General features: G+C 47.1%; 1 protein-coding gene across 7 annotated transcripts in view; it reads right to left on the bottom strand.

Annotated features, from left to right (window-relative positions):
- Positions 1-1558: 1558 nt before the first annotated feature.
- LOC147016332 (kinesin-like protein KIF1A) overlaps positions 1559-22746 on the bottom strand; it is a 108178-nt gene continuing 86990 nt past the window's right edge. For all 7 annotated transcript variants that reach the window (XM_085847737.1, XM_085847738.1, XM_085847740.1 and 4 more), the window contains 9 exons: positions 21557-21618; positions 15176-15321; positions 13371-13595; positions 13111-13173; positions 10294-10367; positions 9723-9836; positions 9280-9472; positions 4125-4243; positions 1559-3656 (listed from right to left, as the gene is read on the bottom strand). In XM_085847737.1, the coding sequence (XP_085703863.1) occupies positions 3617-3656; positions 4125-4243; positions 9280-9472; positions 9723-9836; positions 10294-10367; positions 13111-13173; positions 13371-13595; positions 15176-15321; positions 21557-21618 (1036 nt within the window). In that variant the 3' untranslated portion in view covers positions 1559-3616. The remainder of the gene's footprint in view (positions 3657-4124; positions 4244-9279; positions 9473-9722; positions 9837-10293; positions 10368-13110; positions 13174-13370; positions 13596-15175; positions 15322-21556; positions 21619-22746) is intronic.

The raw sequence follows: 22746 nt of genomic DNA on the forward strand, positions 1-22746 counted from the left end.
GTGCAAAGTCCTTCCTCGGCCCTCTTGAGCTCCTGACCACTTACAAAGCTTTTGTCCGCAGCCTGATGGAGTACTGCTCTCCCCTCTGGGTTGGTGCTCCTGCCTCCCACCTTTCTCGGCTTCACGCTGTAGAAACCAAGGCATTTCGGTTCATTGGCATCTCCCGCAATGAGGCTGAGTCTTTGGGCCTCTCACTCAATCACCGCAGGTTGGTCGGTGGTCTTTCTGTCTTCTACCGTCTCCTCTCTAGTCTCGCCCCCCTTGCTCTCTCTGCGATTTGTCCCCACCACATTTCCACAGGGCGCTCAAGGTCCGCTAACAACCCCCTTCTGGTAAAACTACCAAAATCACGAATCACTGCTCACCTTCACTCTTTCATTCTTCTTTTTTCCCGCCTTTGGAATAAACTCCCTCACTCTATTCAATCCCATTCTTCCCTCCAGGCCTTCAAAACAGCTGTTCACCACCACCTCTTGTCATCCCCCATCCAAATCCTCGATCTTTTCTACCCCCGATAATCCACCCAAGCCCACCTCCTTCAAATTCCCTGCTTTCCTTCCTGATAGTCCCTGTAATGTCCATCTTCTATTCCCCATGTTCCCCGTCCCATCCCTCTCCCTTCCACAGATCTCCTAATGTCTCTGTTCCCCACTGTTTTGTCCTTCCCACTCCCTCCCCTCTTGTCTCAAGCCCCCCATGCTGTGCGTTGTGTGTTAGCTCTCACACGAGCCTCGACAAGGTATACAAAAAAAAAATCGACATGCAACCATTTCCCCCAGCTCTCTCCCCCTCCACTCCATTCAGACTGTTCCAGTGACCTTGCTTGCTACCTCTTCTGCAGCTGATGCCATTATCCCCTTGGGATGCTTTTCTGCAAGCATGTTGATGCAGGATGAGCTGATGCCATTCTACTGAACATGGCACAGTTCTTTGAAACAAAAAGAAACCTCATATTATAGACGGGAGACGTTATCACGAGCAAAACTAGCTTCTGTGCCAATAACCTCCGCTGTGACTCGATACCTTCAACAAACCAAACGTGTATCACTGGCTTCAGGAACAGGCATCATGACGCTCGTTTACACCACATCTTTGGGCTACATGACAGGGTAATAACCGTAAAAGTATCTTTGGCATTCACACCATATGCGGCTGCCAATAAAGTCACTTATTTTTTTACGTGTGGTCATGTGCTACTTAACTACTACTATACCAATGAAGCCAATAGCTGTATACTTGTGTGGTTTTCCAGTACTGAGACAAACTCTCTGCATGCACAGACTCGGGAATGTCCACCATTTTTATGTCCTTCCGAAACCAAGTAGTGTGATGACGTCACCGTGATTACGCTCCGTAGCTGCTTCTGCACAGCTCAAATTGGCCGCAACGGCCTTGGTATTCGAGCGGGTGACCCTCAACACTCAATACCCTGCGCCTCACCAATATGATTGGTTGTGAACACAACTTCACGAGGCCTTGCCCGGTCCCAAGTGGCCTTGTACACATGGTGTGAACAAGCCTCGAGAGAAAGGTTACCAATGTCAAAGTCGATCGAATACACGCTTTCGGATGGATGTTTATTTCCAAGCGAGAACCCAATTTTGTACAGTAAGAGATGGTGAGTCATGTGGGTAACAATGTTCAAGACAAGATGAAAGGCTGAGGAATGACCAGGAAGCCTGTCTGCAAGACAAGCACCTGAGGTACATAGAGTATTGGTGAGATGAACATTGACAACATGCCAGGGCTTTCAGTAATGGCAGATATAAGTTGGACAAAGAGGAGAGGGTAATTTAAATAATATGGGGTGGGATGCATCAGAAAGGGAGACAAAGACAACATTTGGAGGTAAGAGACGAAAAACGACCAAATGAGGTATGCTTCTTCAAACAAATACTGCATCAGCCGATATGCATCAAGGTGATATGACGGTTATGCGTGTTTGCAAAAAAAAAACATCGGGATTCACCACGATTGCAGTAGAACACGTGACATCATTCAGCCATCCCACTAACAATGGGTAGAGCAACAGACTGTCATCATCAGGTTCCTTTTGCAGGTCAATCGTGAGGTCGTCGCAGTTTGCAACTACAATTTGCCTCCTTCAAATTACCCACAGGACAAATCAGCACTTGTTCAAACTGAATCCCTTAAGGTGCTTAACAGTGCCTGTATGTGTACTGTTTGTAATAGTTTACAGAGTGGTACTGGAGCACTCAAATTCCAAGAACAAGGACAAATCATTGGGATTTGGCTCTGGGATGAAGTGAAATAATTAAATCGATTTTAAATTATTCAAGCTTTCGTACCATGTAAAGTGCAAAGGAAATTCGATCATGTTAAAATGAGTACTAGGTAGATGATGTTGCCCCCTTTAAAATCTTTAAGATTCTCCACTTTCCGGCTCATGATAAACTCATTTTGGGGGACTTGGGAATCTCTGGACGTGTGTAAGAATCAGTATCACCATGCCGTCATCATGGGGACAGAAAGCAGTCATTTCATCATCAACGTGTATTCACAAATGGATTAGTTTCATTGACCGCTGCACCTTACCACCTCAACCTTTGCTTACAAGTCGTGTCTTTACAAACTACAGCAATAACACCAAATGAACGACTTTTGCATAATATTATACAAAATAGTACAAGCAAGATGCCATTGTGCTGCTTTCAGGAGGCTTGCCTGTGGTCAGTTTGTACTTACGTTGTGTTTAGGGAAAGCGGCGCTCGGGGGTCATGGTCGTTGACCTTCCTTCCCGGCTGTACGGTGAAGCCATTTCGCAGCAAACCCACTCATTAAATGAAAAGTGTTAAACAAAAGTGCAAAAAGATAATGGATATAATTAACAAAAACAAAGTGCATTTGTGGGGAAAACAAAAGCCTCCCATTTGTTATCCATATAATAACTCTCCATCAATATGTTAACTCCTCCATAATATCCAGAACAGGACATCATCACATTCTCATCACGACACCTGTTATACCCCCATCAGTGCAATGCAGAACATCTCCATATTGTCCATTCATCTTGTGTAACGTCCTCACCTCTCTCTCTCTCTCTCTATAATTTTCCTATTCTCATCCACCATTGAGGTGGCTCCAGGTTTCCTCAAAGCTAAGTGAATCAACTTGAAGAAGGAATGAGATGAAATGCACATCTTCCTAGGATGAGGTGCTGGAAAGGGTTAAAAAAAAAAAAAGGTCATTGATGAAAGTTCGGGAACCGAGGAGTCATTGCAAATGGATAGGAACCAAAAATGAAACAGGAGAGCGAGATGGGATGGCGAGAGAGATGGTAGGCAGAGGAAAGGACAAAGTGAGGATCAGCAAGGGAGGGTAGAAAAAAAAACAAGAAAAGAGATGAACTTGATGACAAAGATTGATAGAAGAACATTCATGAAGAGCACCAGGAATGGGAGACAGCGAGAAAGAAGATAAAGCAACAGGAACACGCAGCATGTAAATTAAAATAATTAATGTTCATATGGAGGAATGAAAGGGAGAAGGAATAAAGGGTTATTCCAAAATATAAGTTGTTCGGAGATGGAGGAAGTCGAAGGTAGAGTGGTATTGATACAAGCGCAGAGAGAGTGGGGGTGAAGAAGATTCCGTTTTACTCTCCTTCCTCCCACAGTCGGCTTGATCGTCGTGACCTGAGGAGTATTTGGGTAAGAATTATACCTTTCACGGAATTACTCGTACAATACAGTTTGGAACAACACGTTGGAGGCATTTGCTGAAAGTTAAATGAAATATATAAAAAGTGTTTTGTTCAGTTGATTACATGTTCTATAGCAATCTGTTACAATGCTGAATGTTATTGGATTCTTTTTGAGGATTCTCCACTCAAGTGGTAAAAAAGCTTGTCGAATGTTCTGGTCGTTACTAGAAACATCTACCCTGTTGTGGAACCCTCATGTGAAGGTTCGAGGTGTCACGTCACCACCGGGTTGTGGTTAGACACTATTACGTGTGCAGAAATGGTCGTTTGCTCAAGGATCATGGCATGTGATATATGAGGGGTGTGACAAGGGAGTGAAAGGCCCAGTGGCCAACTCACAGGTATATATTTTTTCTTTTGTGCTTTAAGAGCAAATGATCAGTGAAAGCGAGTAGATTACGTTATAGTTCCGGCGAGTAGTGGGGTGAAGGCGTAGAGCCAGGCATGAGCGTCGGTCTCGCTCGCAGCTCGTATTAGTAGACCTCGATGCTGAGTGCACACGGCAAAAGTGTGCGGCGTCTGAAGAAAAGTACGTGCGGCCAAAATGAGGATTAAAAACACTGGTTACCAAGTAATATACCGGCTTCCTGATCTACTTGATCACCAGCCGCATTGCTTTTGATTTTTTGATTTTTTTTTTTTTAAACAAGTCTGATAATTAATCAAACCAGGATCTAAACATGTCACGTGACCTTTACAGAACTCTTCACAACCCTCCGTGCAGATAGTACATTCAAATATTTCAAAAGAATACAGTTATTATACTTGTAGTATCTCCGTAGGATTCTCCATCGCGTAATATCGTCGATATCTTAATAATATAATTTCAATAATCATTACAACAAAGATTTGTGCTTTTTTTGGATACAATATGAAGGCTCATGGAAGAGATAGTACACTGTAGGTAATAGAAAAGCAAGAGAACTGGAGGGGAAACACCCACAGCAGGGTTGAAGGACAAAACAAAGGGAAACTTGGATAAATGGGGGATACGGGGAGGAATGGGGGGCAGGAAAGGACGTATGGCATGGACAAAATGGATACAGAAGGAAACTATCGAGAGGAAACACTGGAAAATTGGAAGGAGGTGGGCTTGAGGGTGGGGAGGCAGTTAACGGGGGTAGAAACGGTTATGATTTTGGATTGGGGAACCTCCGAGATGGTCTTGGAGACCTGGAGGGAAGAAGATTGAAGACAATGTGGAAGTTGGTTCCAAAGGGGAGAAAAAAAAAAAGGAACGAATAAGTGTATGTGAGCAGTGATCCTGGATTTAGGGAGTTTCCCAGAAGTGGGTTGATGATGAACCATGGACAGAAACCTGAGGAGGTGTGGGGGGCGGGCGGGGGGGGGGGACGACAAAGCATGGAAAGAGCAGAGGGTGCAAAACCAGAAAGGAGGCAGTATAAAACAGAGACCACCAACCTGTCTGTGATGGCGAAGTGATAGACCCATAGACTCAGCTACAGCGTGGGAGACGCCAAGAATCTTGAGGGCCTTGGTTTCCACACGGATGAAGGCGTTATAGGTGGATAAGAGTTCAGGTGTGTCAAAAGGAAGGACTTTGTATGACGGAGGATACCTAGTGGCTTTGGAGGCCAACTTTGAAATGTGGTTTGCTGATCATGGCTGATCGTGAGACGCAGGAGTTTGAATGACTGAACTTCCTCGTGAAGATTGTTAAGAAAGTAGCCTGGGGGGGGGGGGGCTGGGGGGGGGGGGTTGCCAGATGGTCCGAGCTGTTAGTCAAAGCTCGTGGAAGAGCGAGAACACTGAATGGATCAGGACGTAATTGGACAAAAGGAATAGTCAAGGGGGGGCGAACCAAGAGCGGAGTTGAAGGACAGAATAGAGAGAGACTTTGACAAACAATGGGGTGGAGAGGAATGTGGTTGACAGAATAGATACAGAAGGAAACTTCTCGCCCCCCCCCCCACCCCACCACTCCCTCCTCCCTCTCCTTACTCTCCCTCCCCTCTCTCCTCTCTCTCACCCTCCCCTTCTCTCTCACCCTCCCCCTTCCCTCGCTTCCACTCCGACCTCTCTCTCCTCTCTTTCCCACTCACACTCACACCTCTTTCTCTTTTTCTTTCTCTCTCTCCGTTCTCTATATGTTCGTGCTCTATCATTTTGAGCAGACCTCCATCTTAACAAATTACATCATCAAATCCACCGATATAATTCAATTTAAGCTTATTTTAGACCTCTTCGAAGTTCATGATTATTAAATGTTATGTATAGGTCGCAATGCCAAATGGAGGTTTTTCATTAATAAAATGATCAACACTGCAACCTTTGTTCAAAGACTTTCAGTTTAGACTGTTGTGATTAACAATGCCAACATGGTTTGTTCAACTTTGTGATAATCCTCAGACTCTGCACAGAGCGTCGGTGCCACCGAAGCAGCTTCCTGACCAAAGGTTACACTGGGTGGTTTGCCGTTGCCTTTCCAGAAGTAGTTTGGGCAGGAATTTGTAATTTGTTCATGGTGCCGGCAATAGCTCTCCCTCTCTTCGTGAAGGACACCATGGGGATCTTTAACGTCCACCAACTAATGTCGGTAGATGGACACCCGGTTTAACATCTATCAGAGGGAGGACACACACATTGATGATTCACCCAGTCTGTGAAACACTGCGATGACAGTTTACAGCTATGCCGAGATTCAAACCCAGGCTAGATAGCTTTGAGGCCGTCCTGTCAGCCCAGGTCCAGTCAGGTCAGGTATGGGAGAATGCGCCGGAGCAGTGTGTCACTGCATTCACTTTCCGCCTGTACTCCAGGGGTCTTCGTCTGGCCATCCTCCAGGCAGATGCCTGGCCCATCCCCATCGACTTGAGATGCCGAACAACCTGCTGCGAGGCATGTGGTATGTGGTCGGCCCATTGGCCTCCTCCACTCATAAGGCTCCATCGCTGAGAGAATCTGGTGAGCAGGATCAACGTCAGGAAAACGAGCCACATGTCTATACAGCCGCAGCTGATGCTCACGGACAATGCAGGTAACAAATCTCATCTGAGTCTCTCTCAGCAACCGCTCGTTGGACACAAAGTCCAACCAGCGATAGCCAAGGATTCTCCGAAGAGACCTGGTACCAAAGGAATTAAGTCTCCGTCTCAGATCCCTGATCAGAGTCCAAGTCTCACATCCATAGAGCAAGACTGGAAGCACCAAGGACCTGAAGACTCAGACTTTCGTCCTCCTGCACAGGTACCAACAGCGTCACAGCCCATGATCCAGTGAATCCGTGACTCCCCAGGCCCGACCCAGACGTCTATTGACCTCTGGCTCACAGCCAGCAGAGACATGAATATCACTGCCAAGGCAAGTGAATCTCTCCACGACCTCAACATCCTCGCCACAAACAAGTACAGACAGGACAGCAGCATCCAAGATGCCATTGAAAGCCTGGATTTTAGTTTTGACTCAGGAAACCCGTAATCCCAGCGGCTCAGACTCCTCATTCAGCACCTTGAGGGCCCCCAAAAGGATATCCAGTCTCCGCAAAGATGACTGCATCATCTGCGAAACCAGTCAGAGATCTTGACATTCCCAAACGATGCACCGCAGCTTGATTTCTCCAACGTCCTCCCCAGAATCCAATCCATACAAGTGCTGAAAAGTGTGGAGGCCAGTACACACCCCTGACGAACTCCAGGAACAACTGGAAATAAGTCAGAGATGGTACCACCACAACTCACAGCACTCTCAGTACCAGAGTATAGTTCAGACATCAGATTGATCCGTTTTGGTGGCACCCCACGAAGACCTACAATCCTCCAGAGGACATCCCGATTCACCGAATCTAACACTTTACAGAGATCAACATAGGCTGCAAGCAGCCCCTGCCGAAACTCTCGTCTGCGTTCGGTGAGGACACGAAGAGCAAGGATAGAGTCAATCGTTGACCTCTTTGGTGTAAAGCCTGACTGCTCTGGATGCTGGTGCTCAAGCTGATGGTGGTGAACCCTTTCAAGAATTATCCGAGCAAAGATCTTGCCCGGCACTGAGAGCAGCGTCACCCCTCGGTAGTTGTTGCAGTCTTGGCGATCACCCTTCCCTTTCCAGAGAGGGACAACAAGGCCCTCTTCCAGTCAGTTGGGATGATGCCTGTGTTCCAAACAGAGCACAGAATTGCATACAATGACACAAGTGCAACATTTCCACCCACCTAGAGAAGTTCAGCATGGATGCCAAAGTTCCCAGCAGCTTTGCCCCATTTTAACCGGTTCACCGCAGCCTGTGTCTCCACAAACAAAGGTGGACCACAGTTGATTGGAGGGTCAGCAATTGGGATAGTAACACCCCTGATATCCAACTCAACGGCTGGTGGATCAGCCTGGTACAGCCGGTCAAAGTAACCGGCTCAGTGGGCCTTCATTTCGGACTCCTCTGTCAAAAGCACACCACACTCCGCTCTTCCTGCCGTACACTGAGGGATGAGCTTGAAGGAACGCAATGCGTGAATTCCCTCACTGAGAGAATCCCTTGCAAACAGGATGAGAATCACTTGACCACATGTGATGCTCTACCCCCTCACAGATTCCTCACACGTAGGCCTCCTTGTCCACCCTTCGCACACGTACAGATTTATGCCTCAACTCCCTGAACAGATCAGGTCTGCCACTCATCCTGGCCCTGCGACTCTGGTCAATGGTATCCAGTGTCCCTTGAGACAAAATTCTTCTTCGCCCGACGGTGAGTTCCAAGACATCCACCGGCAACCTCAAGGATAGTGATCTTGAAGGCACTCCACAACTCTTCAGGATTCCCCAAAGCACCCAGACCCCCCAAATCCCCACTCAGCCTGTTTGTAAACTCATCAGTTGCTCTCTCATCCTTGAGCTTGCCAACATCCAGCCTCGGCTGGGATGGTACCGTTCTCTAAGACTTCAGCTGCAACTTCAGAGCTGCTACAACAAGCCTGTGGTCGGTATTGAGGAACTGAGCCTGCAGTTCTGAGGTCGACCCTGCAGTTCTGGATCATCCTCCAGTGACCATCGATGTGCACATGGTCCCACACTACCAGTGTTGGAATACCAAGTCCAGCGATGAGCTTGTGGGCGCTGAAACCATGAACCAACCACCCTCAATCCATGACTTCTTGCAAAGTCAAGGAACTTCGTGCTATTCTGGTTCACAGTTCTAGACCCATGGGGACCAACAAATCAGATCGTATCTTAATGCATTGTTCATAAACAAACCTTGATTCCATGGTGTATTTGAATGTTTAAGATGCATCGATTGGTATCGTGCTCTTCTTTTGGTTGAATGTCAAGCTTTTCCTGCGTGCGGAGCTTTTCAAACGCTGTGTTGTAAAGTTCCGCCGGAAACAGGAGACAGCCGAATGCACGTGGACAGCCACCACAGTTCACATTATACAATCGATCATGTTTCTCCAATAAGTTTTCACTTTTAAAATGTGAAAGACTCGTCATTATAGCAGATTACAGGAGAAAAATTTTTTTCTAAATTATCGCAGAACATACAGAGGTAAACGATTCATTAAATGAGTGAACGCATAAATGAATGAGTGGGGAATGGATAGGACAACATACTCGTAGCATGGCTTGCTGTGCATGACTGTACTCCACCCGAGCATGTGCTAGATTGATGAGACCCCTTTCCACCGGATCGTCATCCGTACTGTAGAGCAACAGCAGTGGACGGCGGACGATGGCATGGCGGCGCTGCCAGCAGGGGGCCAAGGGCTCGAGGAACTCCAGCGAACCACGGCGGGACACTACAGGACTGGAAATACAAGAGCAATCGTAACGACGCCGTCAGTCATTATGTAGCATGGGAATGTGGATTCAAACATGGACGGATTGACGTCACTCCAAAAAAAAAAACACAAGTTCAACAAGGAAACGCTCACATAGCTCAATGTGGAAATGGTGTGAATGATCGTGTGTGAATAAACAGCGAGCGGCACCGATGCCAACACGTGCCATCAAAACGTCCATGCGTGTGGTCTCAAAACGAGACAAAACGAACGCACCTGACTCTCACTTCCTGGATGTGAGGAAGGAATGGCGGCCCAGGCTCCTCTCGCCCCAGTTCCTCCTGGCAGAGTTCAGAGGATGCAAAGCTGGTCGTCGAGCAAGGAGAATCCCTGCAACAGACAACAATGTTGCTGTTGTTGTTGTTGTTGTTCTTCTTCTTCTTCTTCTTCTTCTCATCCTATGTTCCACTCTCCATTACATAAAACTTCCCTTTTTATTCCTCACTTTCTCTTCCTCCACAGCAGCTTAAGCTTTATTATTTTTTTATATCACTCTCCTGATTATTACTAGATAACCACCACTACCCTCCCTGGCCCATCTCATACACTGTATGTTCCACGAACGCACACTTGCGCACACACTCAGTGCACATTGTACGGACACTTGGTAACGTTCATGCGCTACTCACCTCAATCATGATCACAACCACAATCATATCATTTCCAAATGAACACTTGTAAACACCTTTCAGTTTGAATTTGTCACTCGCAAACACGATGCTAAATGAAGAAGCAGCCTCCTCAGTTAAAACTCTGAGCCTCAGCTTCTGGTCACTGTGAGACGTACCCTGCAGTGAAGGACGGTGAAGATTTCAAGGCCAATTGCAAATCGGCCCCAGTTGGGGGTTCGAGTTGAGAGCCCTAGAAGAGAGAGAGAGAGAGAGAGAGAGAGAGAAACAAAAAATAGCGCTCATCATGAAACAAAATGTCTTCTACCAATGACCATGAGTCATGTGCTGGAACTCTGGTGACGTGCGATGTGTGCAAGACTTTACAAGTGCTAAAGGTTACGGTTTCAGATAGTTCAACACCGCCTTCGCCACCACTCTCCAACCACAACTCGAGGAAACTGTAATTTGTTGTTTAATCCCACAAGTGGCCAAAACTTGAGTTCCCTTGCAAGGAATTTCGATGCAAGACGACGCCATGAGGCCCATCAAAGCCTGAGGTATGATCGCTGACCTGTGCTTGTTTGTCCGTGCTCGATCATTTTTGAATGCTGTGCATCAAAAGCAAGGAAGCAGCACACACCATTTAAAAAAGTTTTTGGTGTGACTCGGCCGGGGTTATGAACCGCTGACTCCCAAACTCGGAGAGGATGCTCGAATGATTAAACCACCGACTGTGGTTAAATTATAACGATTGCAAAACAGGCTTCATGTCCATGAACAGAAACCACACCATGTGCTACAATTGAAAATTGTCATTTCTTTCAATCCCTCTTCAGTGACGTCCGACGCAGCTGTGGTTGGGCACATTCCGTTTGGTTACATCTTTAATATTGTTGCAAATTCGCGCCCGCCGGCGTGAGAACGGCCACGTAACTCGAATCGCGGAACGTCGCCCACCTGACGGACAATTCTGTCGTGACTGTCTCGGACTAACGCCGGGAGCTAGTCACGGGTGGGCCTTTCGGCCTCACCACGATCGTGCCAATCGGCCCCCCGTGTGGGATAGGGTTGTTCGCCAAACTCGACCTACCTAAGTACCCACGCGGAGGGTAGACCGGGCGATCGCACCTCGCCGCAGGTCGACTCCGGACACGGGCCACTTAAGCAATCCGTTCCGTACTATCGGGATAACCGAGCGGTGTTATCGTCGGTCTCGACGGTTCCGATTAATTATCGGGCGTATTAAGCCCACTACCAACCCTTTACGTGAAGCAAGATGGAGATTCAATTAAAGAAAAGACGAAGCGAAACGGGAAAACAGTTCAACATGATGTACATTTATTCCGCGGCACACGGAGCGCACACATATACAATTAAACAGAATGCACCTACAGCAATTGCAACAAAAGAAACACAACAATGCAGATCTACTACCGACTACGCGAGCACACGGCAACACTTACACAGTTTTACTTTACAGACGGCGCCAACAACACATTTACTCAAAAGCAAAAGAAAGGGCCACCCTCAAAGACAAGGGGGCAGACGGGGCCTGTGGGCCAATATTTGCGCGGGACCTGAAAGAGCGGTCAGGTCCATGAGACCGGGTGGATCCTACCCGTGTCTTTGTGATGAGCCGCCAATGTGGTGGCGCGGCGGCGCCCCGACTCCGCGCTCCTTCGCGGGTTTCGTTGGCACTGCTTGGAGTGGGGTGGGAACGGGGCCCCCCTTTTCGCACTATCTCAGTGCGGGGGGAAAAAAGGGGGGAATTGTTGATGCTCTGGGGAAAGAGGATAGCTGGCTTGCCTGGGTCCCGCGACGAGCGATTCCACTGCGAGCTCGTCGCCGACCGCCGTCTTCCTTGCCTCGGACCCGAGCTATTCGGTCTCTTCCCCAATTCTCCTCAGCCGACTGCAGCAAACCACCTGTACGCCCTCGCCTCCCAACTCACTCCCCGCTCCTCCAAGGCCGACTCTGCGCTCAAACCGACTCGACCGCGCTCCAGGCTTCCTCTCTCTGCAGCTCCCCGACAGACTCCGAACCCCGACAGACTGCGAGCTCCACTCGGCTCTCCGACCTCCGACAGACTGACTCTTCCCAAACTGACTCTCAAATTCGCCCCGCGCCCGGCGCTTTATAGGCCGGCAGGAGACCCCATATGCAAATTTCTGGATCAGAACGAGCTCGGGGGTGGAGCCACGCTCGCCCATTGGACAGAGGAAAAGGGGCGTGAGTCTCCCCTGATCTGAGAACTTGCATATCCCGATTCTACTCCGACGTGCCTGGAGGCAGGGCCAAACCGCCCCGCACTTGCTGATTGGACGGATCAGAAGTGGGCGTGTATCATTCTGATCCGAATTCTCCTCGGAAAGGCCGCACTTTGCACTCGCGGTTCGGCGCGCGTCCCGTATGAGGCCAGGACAGCCTGACGCTCGGCGTTCACAAGTGGTGCGGGAATGGCCGCAGAAGGAGAGGTGAAGGTGGTGGAGGGTTTATTGTGGTGGTTTATGGCCATGGCGACGTTTGGAATGGCGGTGATGCGATGTTTGCGGGAGCGAGTTGTGAAGGTAAAGGTCGTGGCTGTTGGTGTTGTTGTTGTGAAGCGGCGTTGCGGTTGGTGGTTGTTGTGTGATGGCGGTTGAGACGTGGTTGGTTCAAAATAAAGATAGAACAGAAAAACGACTATCTCAAAGGGTCGCAGCCCGAATGAATCACATTTATTCCCTCTAAACAACGGTTTTGGGGCTAACTACACATGTACTTACAGAGATATCTCACCTATGGGACCTGAATGGTGGTTTGCGAATTTCCTCAACCGCAACAATATCACCACCACCATTATCCTTCTTTCAGGTAACTACTGTAGCCAAGCCATCATACACGACTAAGCTTTTCCTTGAGCAACGAAATTCAAACCACCAATCTTGGCTGCAACCTTCCTACCACAGGTAAAAGGTACCCATGTGTTACGTTTGCCCTCATGTGAGACTTACGTGGGTAGGACTGTCCCGTAGAGCACTGAACTTGTGGAAGGTGTGACAGATGAGTGTGAGACACTGAAAAACAAATAAGCAAGAATCATTCAGATGAAAAACATACTGCAGTGTTATCTCCACATACGTCTCTATCCCAGACACATCTCACTAGTCCCACTCCTGAATGCCCCCCCCCCCGCCAAGTGCAGCTCTTCCCCCATTCCTCCAGACACTGATCCATACAACATCCCATGCATAGGTGCAGGTGCCTATCGTACCTTGAGGATGAGTTCCCGATGTCTCTCTGTGAGGCAATCGCAGGATGGCACAATGGTGGAAGGAGATGAGTGAGATGGAGACATCATGGAGGGTATGACAGAGGGTGGTGTAGTTGTTGGGTCATCTGTGATGTCTAGTCCTCCAAAAGAAACATTTTCTTTGGGTTCGGTTCCTACGGTTGCCAATTTTTCTCGAAGGAGAAGAAAATGGCGCGTCCTTTCAACCTGCAGGAAACAAGAGTCGAGCTTGCAGTGAGAAATATGCAGTTTCTTTACCTTAGAGACAGACAAACAGGTATTCACACAAGGAATGAAGAGGTGCACAGGTTTAAAAAAAAACAAAACAGAGAGATTGAGAATAGTGAGGAAAGGCAACTAGTGAACTGTCAAACAATTGCACATTGTTTAACCACACTTGGCGGTGTAATAGTTGAAGGTCAGGGGGTCCGATACGAGTCTGGGAGGTCGGCGGTTTGAATCCCAGCCAAGTCACACCAAAGACTTTTTAAATGGTACGTGCTGCTTCCTTGCTTGACACTCAGCAATTACAAAAGAAGAGCACGGATAAAACAACCATGGGTTGGCACCCATTGCACAGGCTTCGATGGACCTAATGACCTCCTCCTGCCAACATTGAGCTTCCTTGCAAGGGAACATATTGTTATGGATCTGATCTGGGGGTAAAATGGGGGATAGATTAGAATTGTTATTTCATGGTACGTGTCAGTGAAGTGCGGTGTAATTCCTATAAATGATAAAGCAGGTCGAGCACGTGTTTAGAAATATCTCATCTCCTCCCAACCCCCTCCTTAGTGTCTGTATCTTCACCCCGCCTCCCCCCCTGCATTATTTAGCATTCCCCGCCGTTATCTATCTGTCCATATATGGACTCAAGATCATCGGATGGGCTGGTAAGAAAGTCCATAACTCACCATCAGTCTGTGGTGTAGAGTTTTCCTGGCTTTCCAGCCAATGGGCATGCACCATAAATCACCATCTGTCAGGCTGCATCAGCCAAGAGGCGCACACCGTGGACGGTTCGATGGGCTCCGCAGAATGTTATAAAAGCGTGTGTGCACGATTTTTGGCTCGTGGTTCTTCTGTCCTTCATGGTTCTGTAGTACTTGGTGGTTCGTGGTTCATTGGATAGCACAAGGTAGAGAACATGGCATACAGGTTGCTGGCGGTTCAGGTGACCCTCAGATGAAGAGTTCACGAGTCCTGGAGGGTAGGCTATGAGGATAAGCCCCTCACCACACCACGGAACGCCGAACGAGGACCCCCACCATATGTCAGCAGTGCTCATGCAGCACACGGTCTCTCTCTTTGTCTCGTCATCTACTTTGTCTGTTCCGTGCTCCCCCGAATGAAATAGATATGGTGTACATGTTAAGGCCGTCGTGGTTCCATGGCGTTTTGGAATAATTTATTATTTGTTGCCGTTTGTGATCGCCGCTGTGCAGCTGTGTTTTTCTTCCTCCCCATTTCTCCCAGTATTATGCTCCTGTTCTTGATGAGAACCTGTGTGGTGATCGAGGGTGGGCTCCATAGCATTCAGCGAGAATTGGTTCATAAACACGTGAGACGGGCAAGATTTGTCTGAGCTTAAGTACCTGCTGCGGAACGCCCGTCCTGTCTGAAGTCTGAAGACGCGTCTGAAGATGATGATTTGCACAAAACTAACCAGGCAGACGTGGAGATCTTTTCATCCCATACCCGCCAGGTGTCATGACGGTCGTTAAAAGATGCAGGATCGTAACAATATATTTATTTATTTATGTAATTTACATCTCCGACCTGCATACCTCGCGAAGGCGTTCGAGTTTCTCAAGCTCCCATTGGTGTTCTAGAATGAGGCTGTCACTGCGTGGCCGCCAACAACCGAGGTTCTCTTCTCCACGAACATAGCGACCCGAGGTGTCGAGCACTCGACGCATTCGGCGCTGTGACCCTGTAATGACAATGGGGGGGGGAGGGGAAGTACTCAGCATATGAAGCCGTGGGGTCCCAGGGTTCAAATCGCACATGCTCGATTCATAGTCTATCAATGTCCTTGCATGTCATATCAAAGTACACCGCCCTTAATATACAAGCTCCTCATAGTGAACAACAACACTTCCTTATATTGCGCATAAATGCCTTGTACAATGCATCAAGTTGAGGATCACCAAGGGAAGATGTTGCTTTTGAAGAATATACTCATCTGTTGTCTTTCTTTAGACTTGAGAGTCTAAAGTCTAAAGAAAGACAACAGACGAGTATATTCCGTTCTGCCTCAAAATATGTTTATAAACACTGACATTAAGGCTTAAATGACACCTGAAGGTCGGAGTTCCAAACTTCGGGGTGAGGTCACGACAATAAAAGGAAAAGGGGGTTGTGAAGAAGCCGAGCAGTGTGATTTTATCATCATGCTATATTAAAGGGGGTAACATTGAGATTCCGCTGGAACAATTTAAAATTCTTCCATTTTGTATTTTCTGCATGAAAAACCATCACATCTGTGGAGACAAACTTCCTCCGAAGAGTGTCACCACTTAACAGCTCAGCCAACCGTGTGCTCTACCTACGACGATTCTACCACCCCAACGCTACGTTACACGATGCGGTGCGCCATCTCCAGCACCAAACCGAACTTCGAGCGGTTGCGTCGCAACGCTCAACCACAGGTGTCGCACAAGTCTAGGTGGTGAACTCGAGATGAAATGGGATTTGTCAGAGTGTAATCATTCATGATAATTTCATATTCTCAACAGGAAAACGTCGTTCCTGTCTGTGCATAACGTTGGGGTCGCAAAAGCTTGCTGCTGTCTCAATGGGGTCACAATGAGGAAAAGGATGGGAAACCCTGCCCCAAGGCATCATTCTTACAATGCATGACTTTTCAAATGATGTATGAATGCTAAACGAGGCTTTTTGTGCATGCGGTGTGTGCGTGCGTGCGTGCGTGCGTGCGTGCGTGCGTGCGTGCGTGCGTGCGTGCGTGCGTGTGTGTGTGTGTGCGCGTGCTGACACCGATTCAGTTCTACTCACCGGACACTTTTAACCTGCCATTACAATTGTGAAATCTGTAATTTAAATTTTCTTTAAAACATAATTTTCAGCATTTGGACAAAAGAGTGGTGATTTCGAGATGGTAAACCATAATTGTTACGTTCCTGAATGAAAATCGGACTCACGGAAAAAGAGGAATACAGGGAATATAGGTGGATGACGGGTGTCGGGTGCATACCATTTCCTGCTAGTACAAGCGAGTGGTGGCCGTGGATATAAAACACACACACACACACACACACACACACACACACACACACACACACACACACACACACACCCACACACCCACACACGGAGTGTGCTTACAAATTATGTAAGCATATGAACCATGTCTCCCCATTGTCTCAGGTCGTTCACTTGCATTTGATTTTTCATTTATATATTTTCTTTTCTTCTTTTCATTTATTTATATTTCCATTTACTGATGTTGTCTGACAATTCTGTGAACTTTTCCAGTGTACCAGCTTCAATGTCCATCGGCATGCAAAATTTCCACTTTCTACGTCACCCGGAAGGTACTGATCTTTAATGAGTCAGTGAGTCAGTCAGTGAGTCAGTGAGTCAGTGAGGAGAAAGAGCTTTATATATTAGATATAAATAAATAAATAAATATATTGTTGCGGAAATGTCCGTTAGTGTGTTATTAAATATAGGATTAGCCCAGATCCCCCATTAAATGCATGTTTAGCCAGGTTGTTCGGTAAATGGACGCGACATGTGTGTCGGGAGGTGTAAGAGGCTGTTCATTGTTCGTACATTGGTGGTGGACCGAGAGGTTCTTCTTCTTCCTTCCTCTCTCTGGACAATAGACTCTGCCCAGCGCTCTGAGAGGGGGGGTGGCCTAGAGAAGGAAGTGAAACTGAAGGGAGGAGCCAGTCAGTTTTGAGGCGGGCGAGCTTCGGGAAGGCGGTGGTGAAACTGAGCGCTGAGGTGGCGCAATGGTTTTTTCGTGAGGAGTGAGCCGAAGGAAAGGCAGGGAAAGGACTGCATGAGGTCTGTCTGCCCTCGGCTGGATGAGAAACGACTAGTGGGAGTCGTGATCTGCTGTGTAGGGGATGGCTGTGTCTGTCTGCGATCTGCTTCATAAAAGAGGCAGGAGAAACGACTAGTGGGAGTCAGCGATCGACTTTTATGAGGAGGACATCGACAGGTCCATCCGGAGTCCAGTGACGGAGCCTCTGACTGTCCCTACTCACCTCACGGCTCGACGACGTCTCGGAATACCATGGACCTGGACTGCGGAGCCCAACACCTCGATTTGGCCAGGTCTGGTGAACAGGCCAGGCCTGGACTTGTACACTGGACCTTGTGAGAAACCAGCTGAAACCCACCATCGACCTGACGGTCTTGTGCCGTCGACATTACGTGAGGCCAGAACGCGCTGGGGAGGGCGTGCGCAAGCGGTGCCTTGAGAAGAAAGAGTACGACGCCGCCATCTTGCCACGCGGCGTGCTCAAGCTTGGGTGCTCGAATCCGTGGACATCGGCTTGTCACGAGCCACATTCGTGCTTTTGACACTTTCCTCTCGTCCATGAAACATCACCAAGTACTCTGTGTCTTGTCTGCATGCTGTCCATGTCTTGTCTGCATGTTGTTTAAGGTTAATCTCGTTAGGGTCCCCTTCGAAACCCGTAGCTCCCGAGTCAAGAACGGGTAATAGATCAATTATAACATTGTCGTGAATGCTTTGCTTGTGTTGTGTTTCCCCGACGTGTCCCCAATAAATCTGGCTGATTCGTATGAAGTTGCCGCTTTGAATTAATTTGTGCCGCGCCGAGGAATGATCCGCTCAATTTGGATATAAAACCAAAATGGTTACAGAACTGGCAGAATTCGCTCGGTCTCTGACAAAATCAGTCTGTAACCGGGGGCTATTCCCCCAGCTGGCAAGGCACAGGTGTATTTTGGCATCGTGATCTGAGGCACATAACCAGAGAATTGTGCCGAACCAGTCGGCGTTATAACCCCGTAGACGGCGGTGATTGAGTGACGCCGAATATGTAACATTTGGCTGTCGAGAGTAGGGTGCAAAAACCCAAACTGGTTATGAACAGTGATAGAAACCACTCGTTCGAACCTCCCCACCCCGACCCCCGAATCCTTAACAATATATATATATTGGGTCGCCGAAATAGGTGACCTTTATTGTCAGTAATTCTGTCTGTTTGTTTGTTTGGATGTTTGTTCGTTTGTCATCAACATAATTGGTAGTAAACGTGGGCGGATTTTGACCAAACTCGGGTGGTAGGTACATCTTATGACCTCGTGCTTTGGAAAATGTGATAGTTGCTCGGGACGCCATGGTTCCCGAGCAACAACCGAAAAACCTTCAAAATCGGTACCGTTCACGCGAAATCAATTCCGAAAGCGATTATCCCACGTCGAGTTATGAAATTTGGCACGAATGATCTACAGGTGATGCTCTATCAAATGTATTCCGCTTTTTGTGATATATGGAATACTTTACCCGCAGCGCCCCCTACAATTAGGGCATGCGCGAAAATTGAAGAACCCCTAGCGACCAGGTGAGTGCAACGATACGAATGAAACTTTGCAGGTTCATGGTACTCAATGGGTACTACAACTTTGCCTCAGGACATATTGACTGATTTTACTTAGGTCAGGGGTCAAAGGTCAATTCGTGCAAAAATCGATAATATGTGAGAGCTGGAGGTGCCTTCTCGCCAAATGCTACTCCTCCTCGGGTTATGGTCGGATGGTCATGAAAATTCACACTAATCGTCTGGAATACATTGTGCACAAACGATCGAGCCGGATTTTCCATTTAGATCTTTGTTCACCCACAGCACCCCCTCGAACTTTGGGGATTTCTGATTTCAAAACGCATTTTCGGTACTTTTCATTCAAATGGACGCCGAGTAGTTATCAGGAGATGGAACACGATGAGATTTGATATGCATAATCTTAAGGTGATTCTCTATCCACTATATGACATCCATTTTGCTCTATATCTTATAGTTTCCATGCTCGGCGACCCATTGCCGTCTTCCGGCTTGTATCCTGTGTGTGTGTGTGTGTGTGTGTGTGTGTGTACACACACACACACACACACACACACACACACACACACGTAGACGGATGGTTCTCCTTTTGCATTAGATGCAAAAATGCAGTGTAATTTCTCTTGTGGTCCCGGAACCAAACAAACAATATATTTATCACAGCTCCCACTCAATCCCGTCATCCCCACCCCTTCCCCCCAACCCATCTCCACATGATTAATGGTAAATAAAACCATTTAAAACTTACCCTGTACATTCACAACACGCAGATATGTCCTTCCCATTGGTGTTCAGAACAACCTAATCCAGAGACACAGTCCATTCACTGTTCGCGATCCGACAGGGGTTTGTGTCGTACATGCCCGTCCACTCGGGCCTTGCCCTCGCCCACATGGTCGGGAGTTTGGAGTACGAGCAGCTACCCGTTCGGTGAGCTGAGCAAGTTATTCAAGTCTTTCGTTGTGCAGATGCACACCCCTTTCTCTCAAGTACTTTTCCAAATATTTTTGGCTTCTTTAGAAGCTTTGTGAGCCATTTCAGGTAACAATCCTCATCTCACACACTCAACATACTTTATGGTTCCCTGAACAATGCCATTTCTCGAAGTTCCTGCGCATGGGCACCAAGCATTCTGGGGCGGATTACATCATTTTGAAAGTCGCGTATTGGTTGGAATCTCCTTTATTGGTTGTAAGAAGGTAGAACGGAGTCCTCCCAAGGCCCAAAGTATCTCCTTCCCACTCGGATTACGTTTTGAGGACTAGTTTGAAATATTTTCAGAGCTCGTTCTGTTCTCATATCTTTGCTCCAAGGGCTCCTTCCTGGATTGTCACTGACCCTCGGATAGCCTCCTATTGCAGTTCATTTATTCTAATACTTCCTGGTAATATCGTTTTTAAAATCCAATTTAGGTTCCACTTTATCATTCCAGTGGCTTTGAGTATCACTGACACAATGTCGATGACACTCAGCTTCCAGGTTCTCTTGACTTCGATTACCATGAAGTCCTGGTACTTGGGCATTCATTTAATTTCCACATTATTTTGGCCAATGTCACTGGAAACCGACACTTCGATTAGCAATATTGCCCTCCTTTCCTTTTCATATCCGGGCACTACGTCCGGTCGCAATTCCATTTTTTCAATATCCACGCTTCATGGCATGGTCAGGTGGTAGATGAGCACTGTGTGCACGTTTTTGAAGATTCTTCTTGGCTTGTGCTTCCATTACTCTCCTGGTGCTGGGATGTTGAAGGTTTTGCTAGTTTTCCAGTGAATTACTCCACAAACATTGCTCTGACCTTGTGTCGAGACGGTTGTTCTGAAAGGAGCATTTGGCATCCTGAAAGAAGGATAATGATGCTTTCTGTTTCTGCCTTGCAGAACCTTCACCTGTCCAAATGGACTCAATCCTGCCACTTCCTCGAAGCCATTGGTTTGTGTCCATGATTCTTATAATATGTACGAATATCTCAGATGGCAAGTGCCTGGAATTTTCAAGAATCGAGTGGAACACTTAAATTCTTAAAACGATCATCATCATCATTTTGTATGCAGCCTGTGGCTGCTGGGTTTCATCATTTATGGGAGTGCGGCTGTGCCGCTGATTCAGTGTCCCCTGTAGATTATAGCAGGAACTTATAATCTGTTCATGCTGCCGGCGATAGCTCATCTACTCTTCATGAAGGACAACATGGGATCTTTAACATCTACCAACTAATGGCAACAGATGAGACGCCAAGTTTAACGTCCATCCGAGGGACGGCACGCACATCGATGCCTCGCCCTACCCATGAAACACCACCAGGATGACAGTTTATAGCTGGGTCAGGATTCAAAACGAGGTGAGATGGCTTGGAGCACAACTTGCGAACCCCTCGGGCCTCGACCATCCTGTCAGCCCGAAGGTGACAAAATGAACCACAAATGCCAGAATGCCAGATATAAGCTATATCATGATAGGAATTACACTCAAAATTGTGTCGCGAACACATAAATTACAGTCACCTTTCATACATTTCGACCCCATGCCTTAACCTCCAAATCAATTCAGCAAGAAGCAAATGCACACATCAAGAATACAAAAAAATCACACTCAGAATCGTACCTGGACTAGCAGGATGCGGCTTGTAGAAAAGTCCCAATTCATACACTCCACTCACACGGTTACTAAAAGGGTGAGAGGGGAGAAATAACAAAATCATCATTATCTACTCCCTCACAAATGTACTAAAATCCCCTAAAAACGAAACAATACCATTAATTTTCACACCTGGAGTTCATAGAACACGTTACCCCACGCAGTGTTCAAACTATACAATTCAATTGAAATAAAATTAAGATTATAAACGTTGTCGACATTTTTTTTTTTCCCACAAGTTTACCGCCATCGATGCAGGTCTTTCACACCACCTTATTGAACACGTACATTAGTTATTCGTGCCTGTTGTTTGTGTCCTTTATAACGTTCCTAAAAACAGGACGTTTCTTGTTTGGAATGATTTTTAATTTTGTTTCGTTGCCAGAGAGGCAGACAGTAAAATCAATTATCTCACTCCTCTATGAAATGCGTTCGGGACAAATTCAGAGACAAACGACCGTTAAACTACAGGTGTATTCTCCGATTTACGTTCAGATTAGAAGGGCACTCGGTGGAGCGCATACCTCCGCCAAGTAATGCCTGATCCACGAGAACATATCGGGCCCAATGCATTTTTGAAATATCGTGCCATACAGTACTATATGGTTTTTGGCCCGATCTCTCAATGGTGAAGAATCACTTAAAAAAATTCAGATCCGAATCTGGATTCCGTTCTTCACCAAAATTTAGCGTTTGCCGTCCTTGGCCGGTGACCTACACACACAAAAAAAAACTTCAAAACGATTGTTTGAAAACTGTGGCCAAAAATCGTGAGACACAGAAAACACGTGAGACACAAACGCTACAGATCAACAGACTTGGCAAAAAAAACTTTTCGACAACTAACAAATGGACAAACAAACAAAAAAAGACAGAGAGGGGTGAAAACATAACCCGTTTCACCTTCGCTGGCAAAGGTAAGTAAAACATTCAATTTAAATAAGTTGTTCCTCAATCATAAACAGTCGTTTGTGAACACACGGGCACACGGACAGACAGACATAAGCGAACCAATTGCTTAACCCTACTTTTGGCTTCACGTGCGTGGAGTAACAACCGTCTCATTCGTTATTATATAACCCTACAATTAGAGTACCCTCAGCTTTATAAACACCATATAATCGTCATCCTTCACTCCATTTCCTCTATTACCTGTG

Source organism: Eptatretus burgeri, chromosome 11 (genome assembly GCF_056783735.1).
Source record: "Eptatretus burgeri isolate ZD-2024b chromosome 11, Ebu_testis_v1, whole genome shotgun sequence".
Lineage (NCBI taxonomy): Eukaryota > Metazoa > Chordata > Myxini > Myxiniformes > Myxinidae > Eptatretus > Eptatretus burgeri.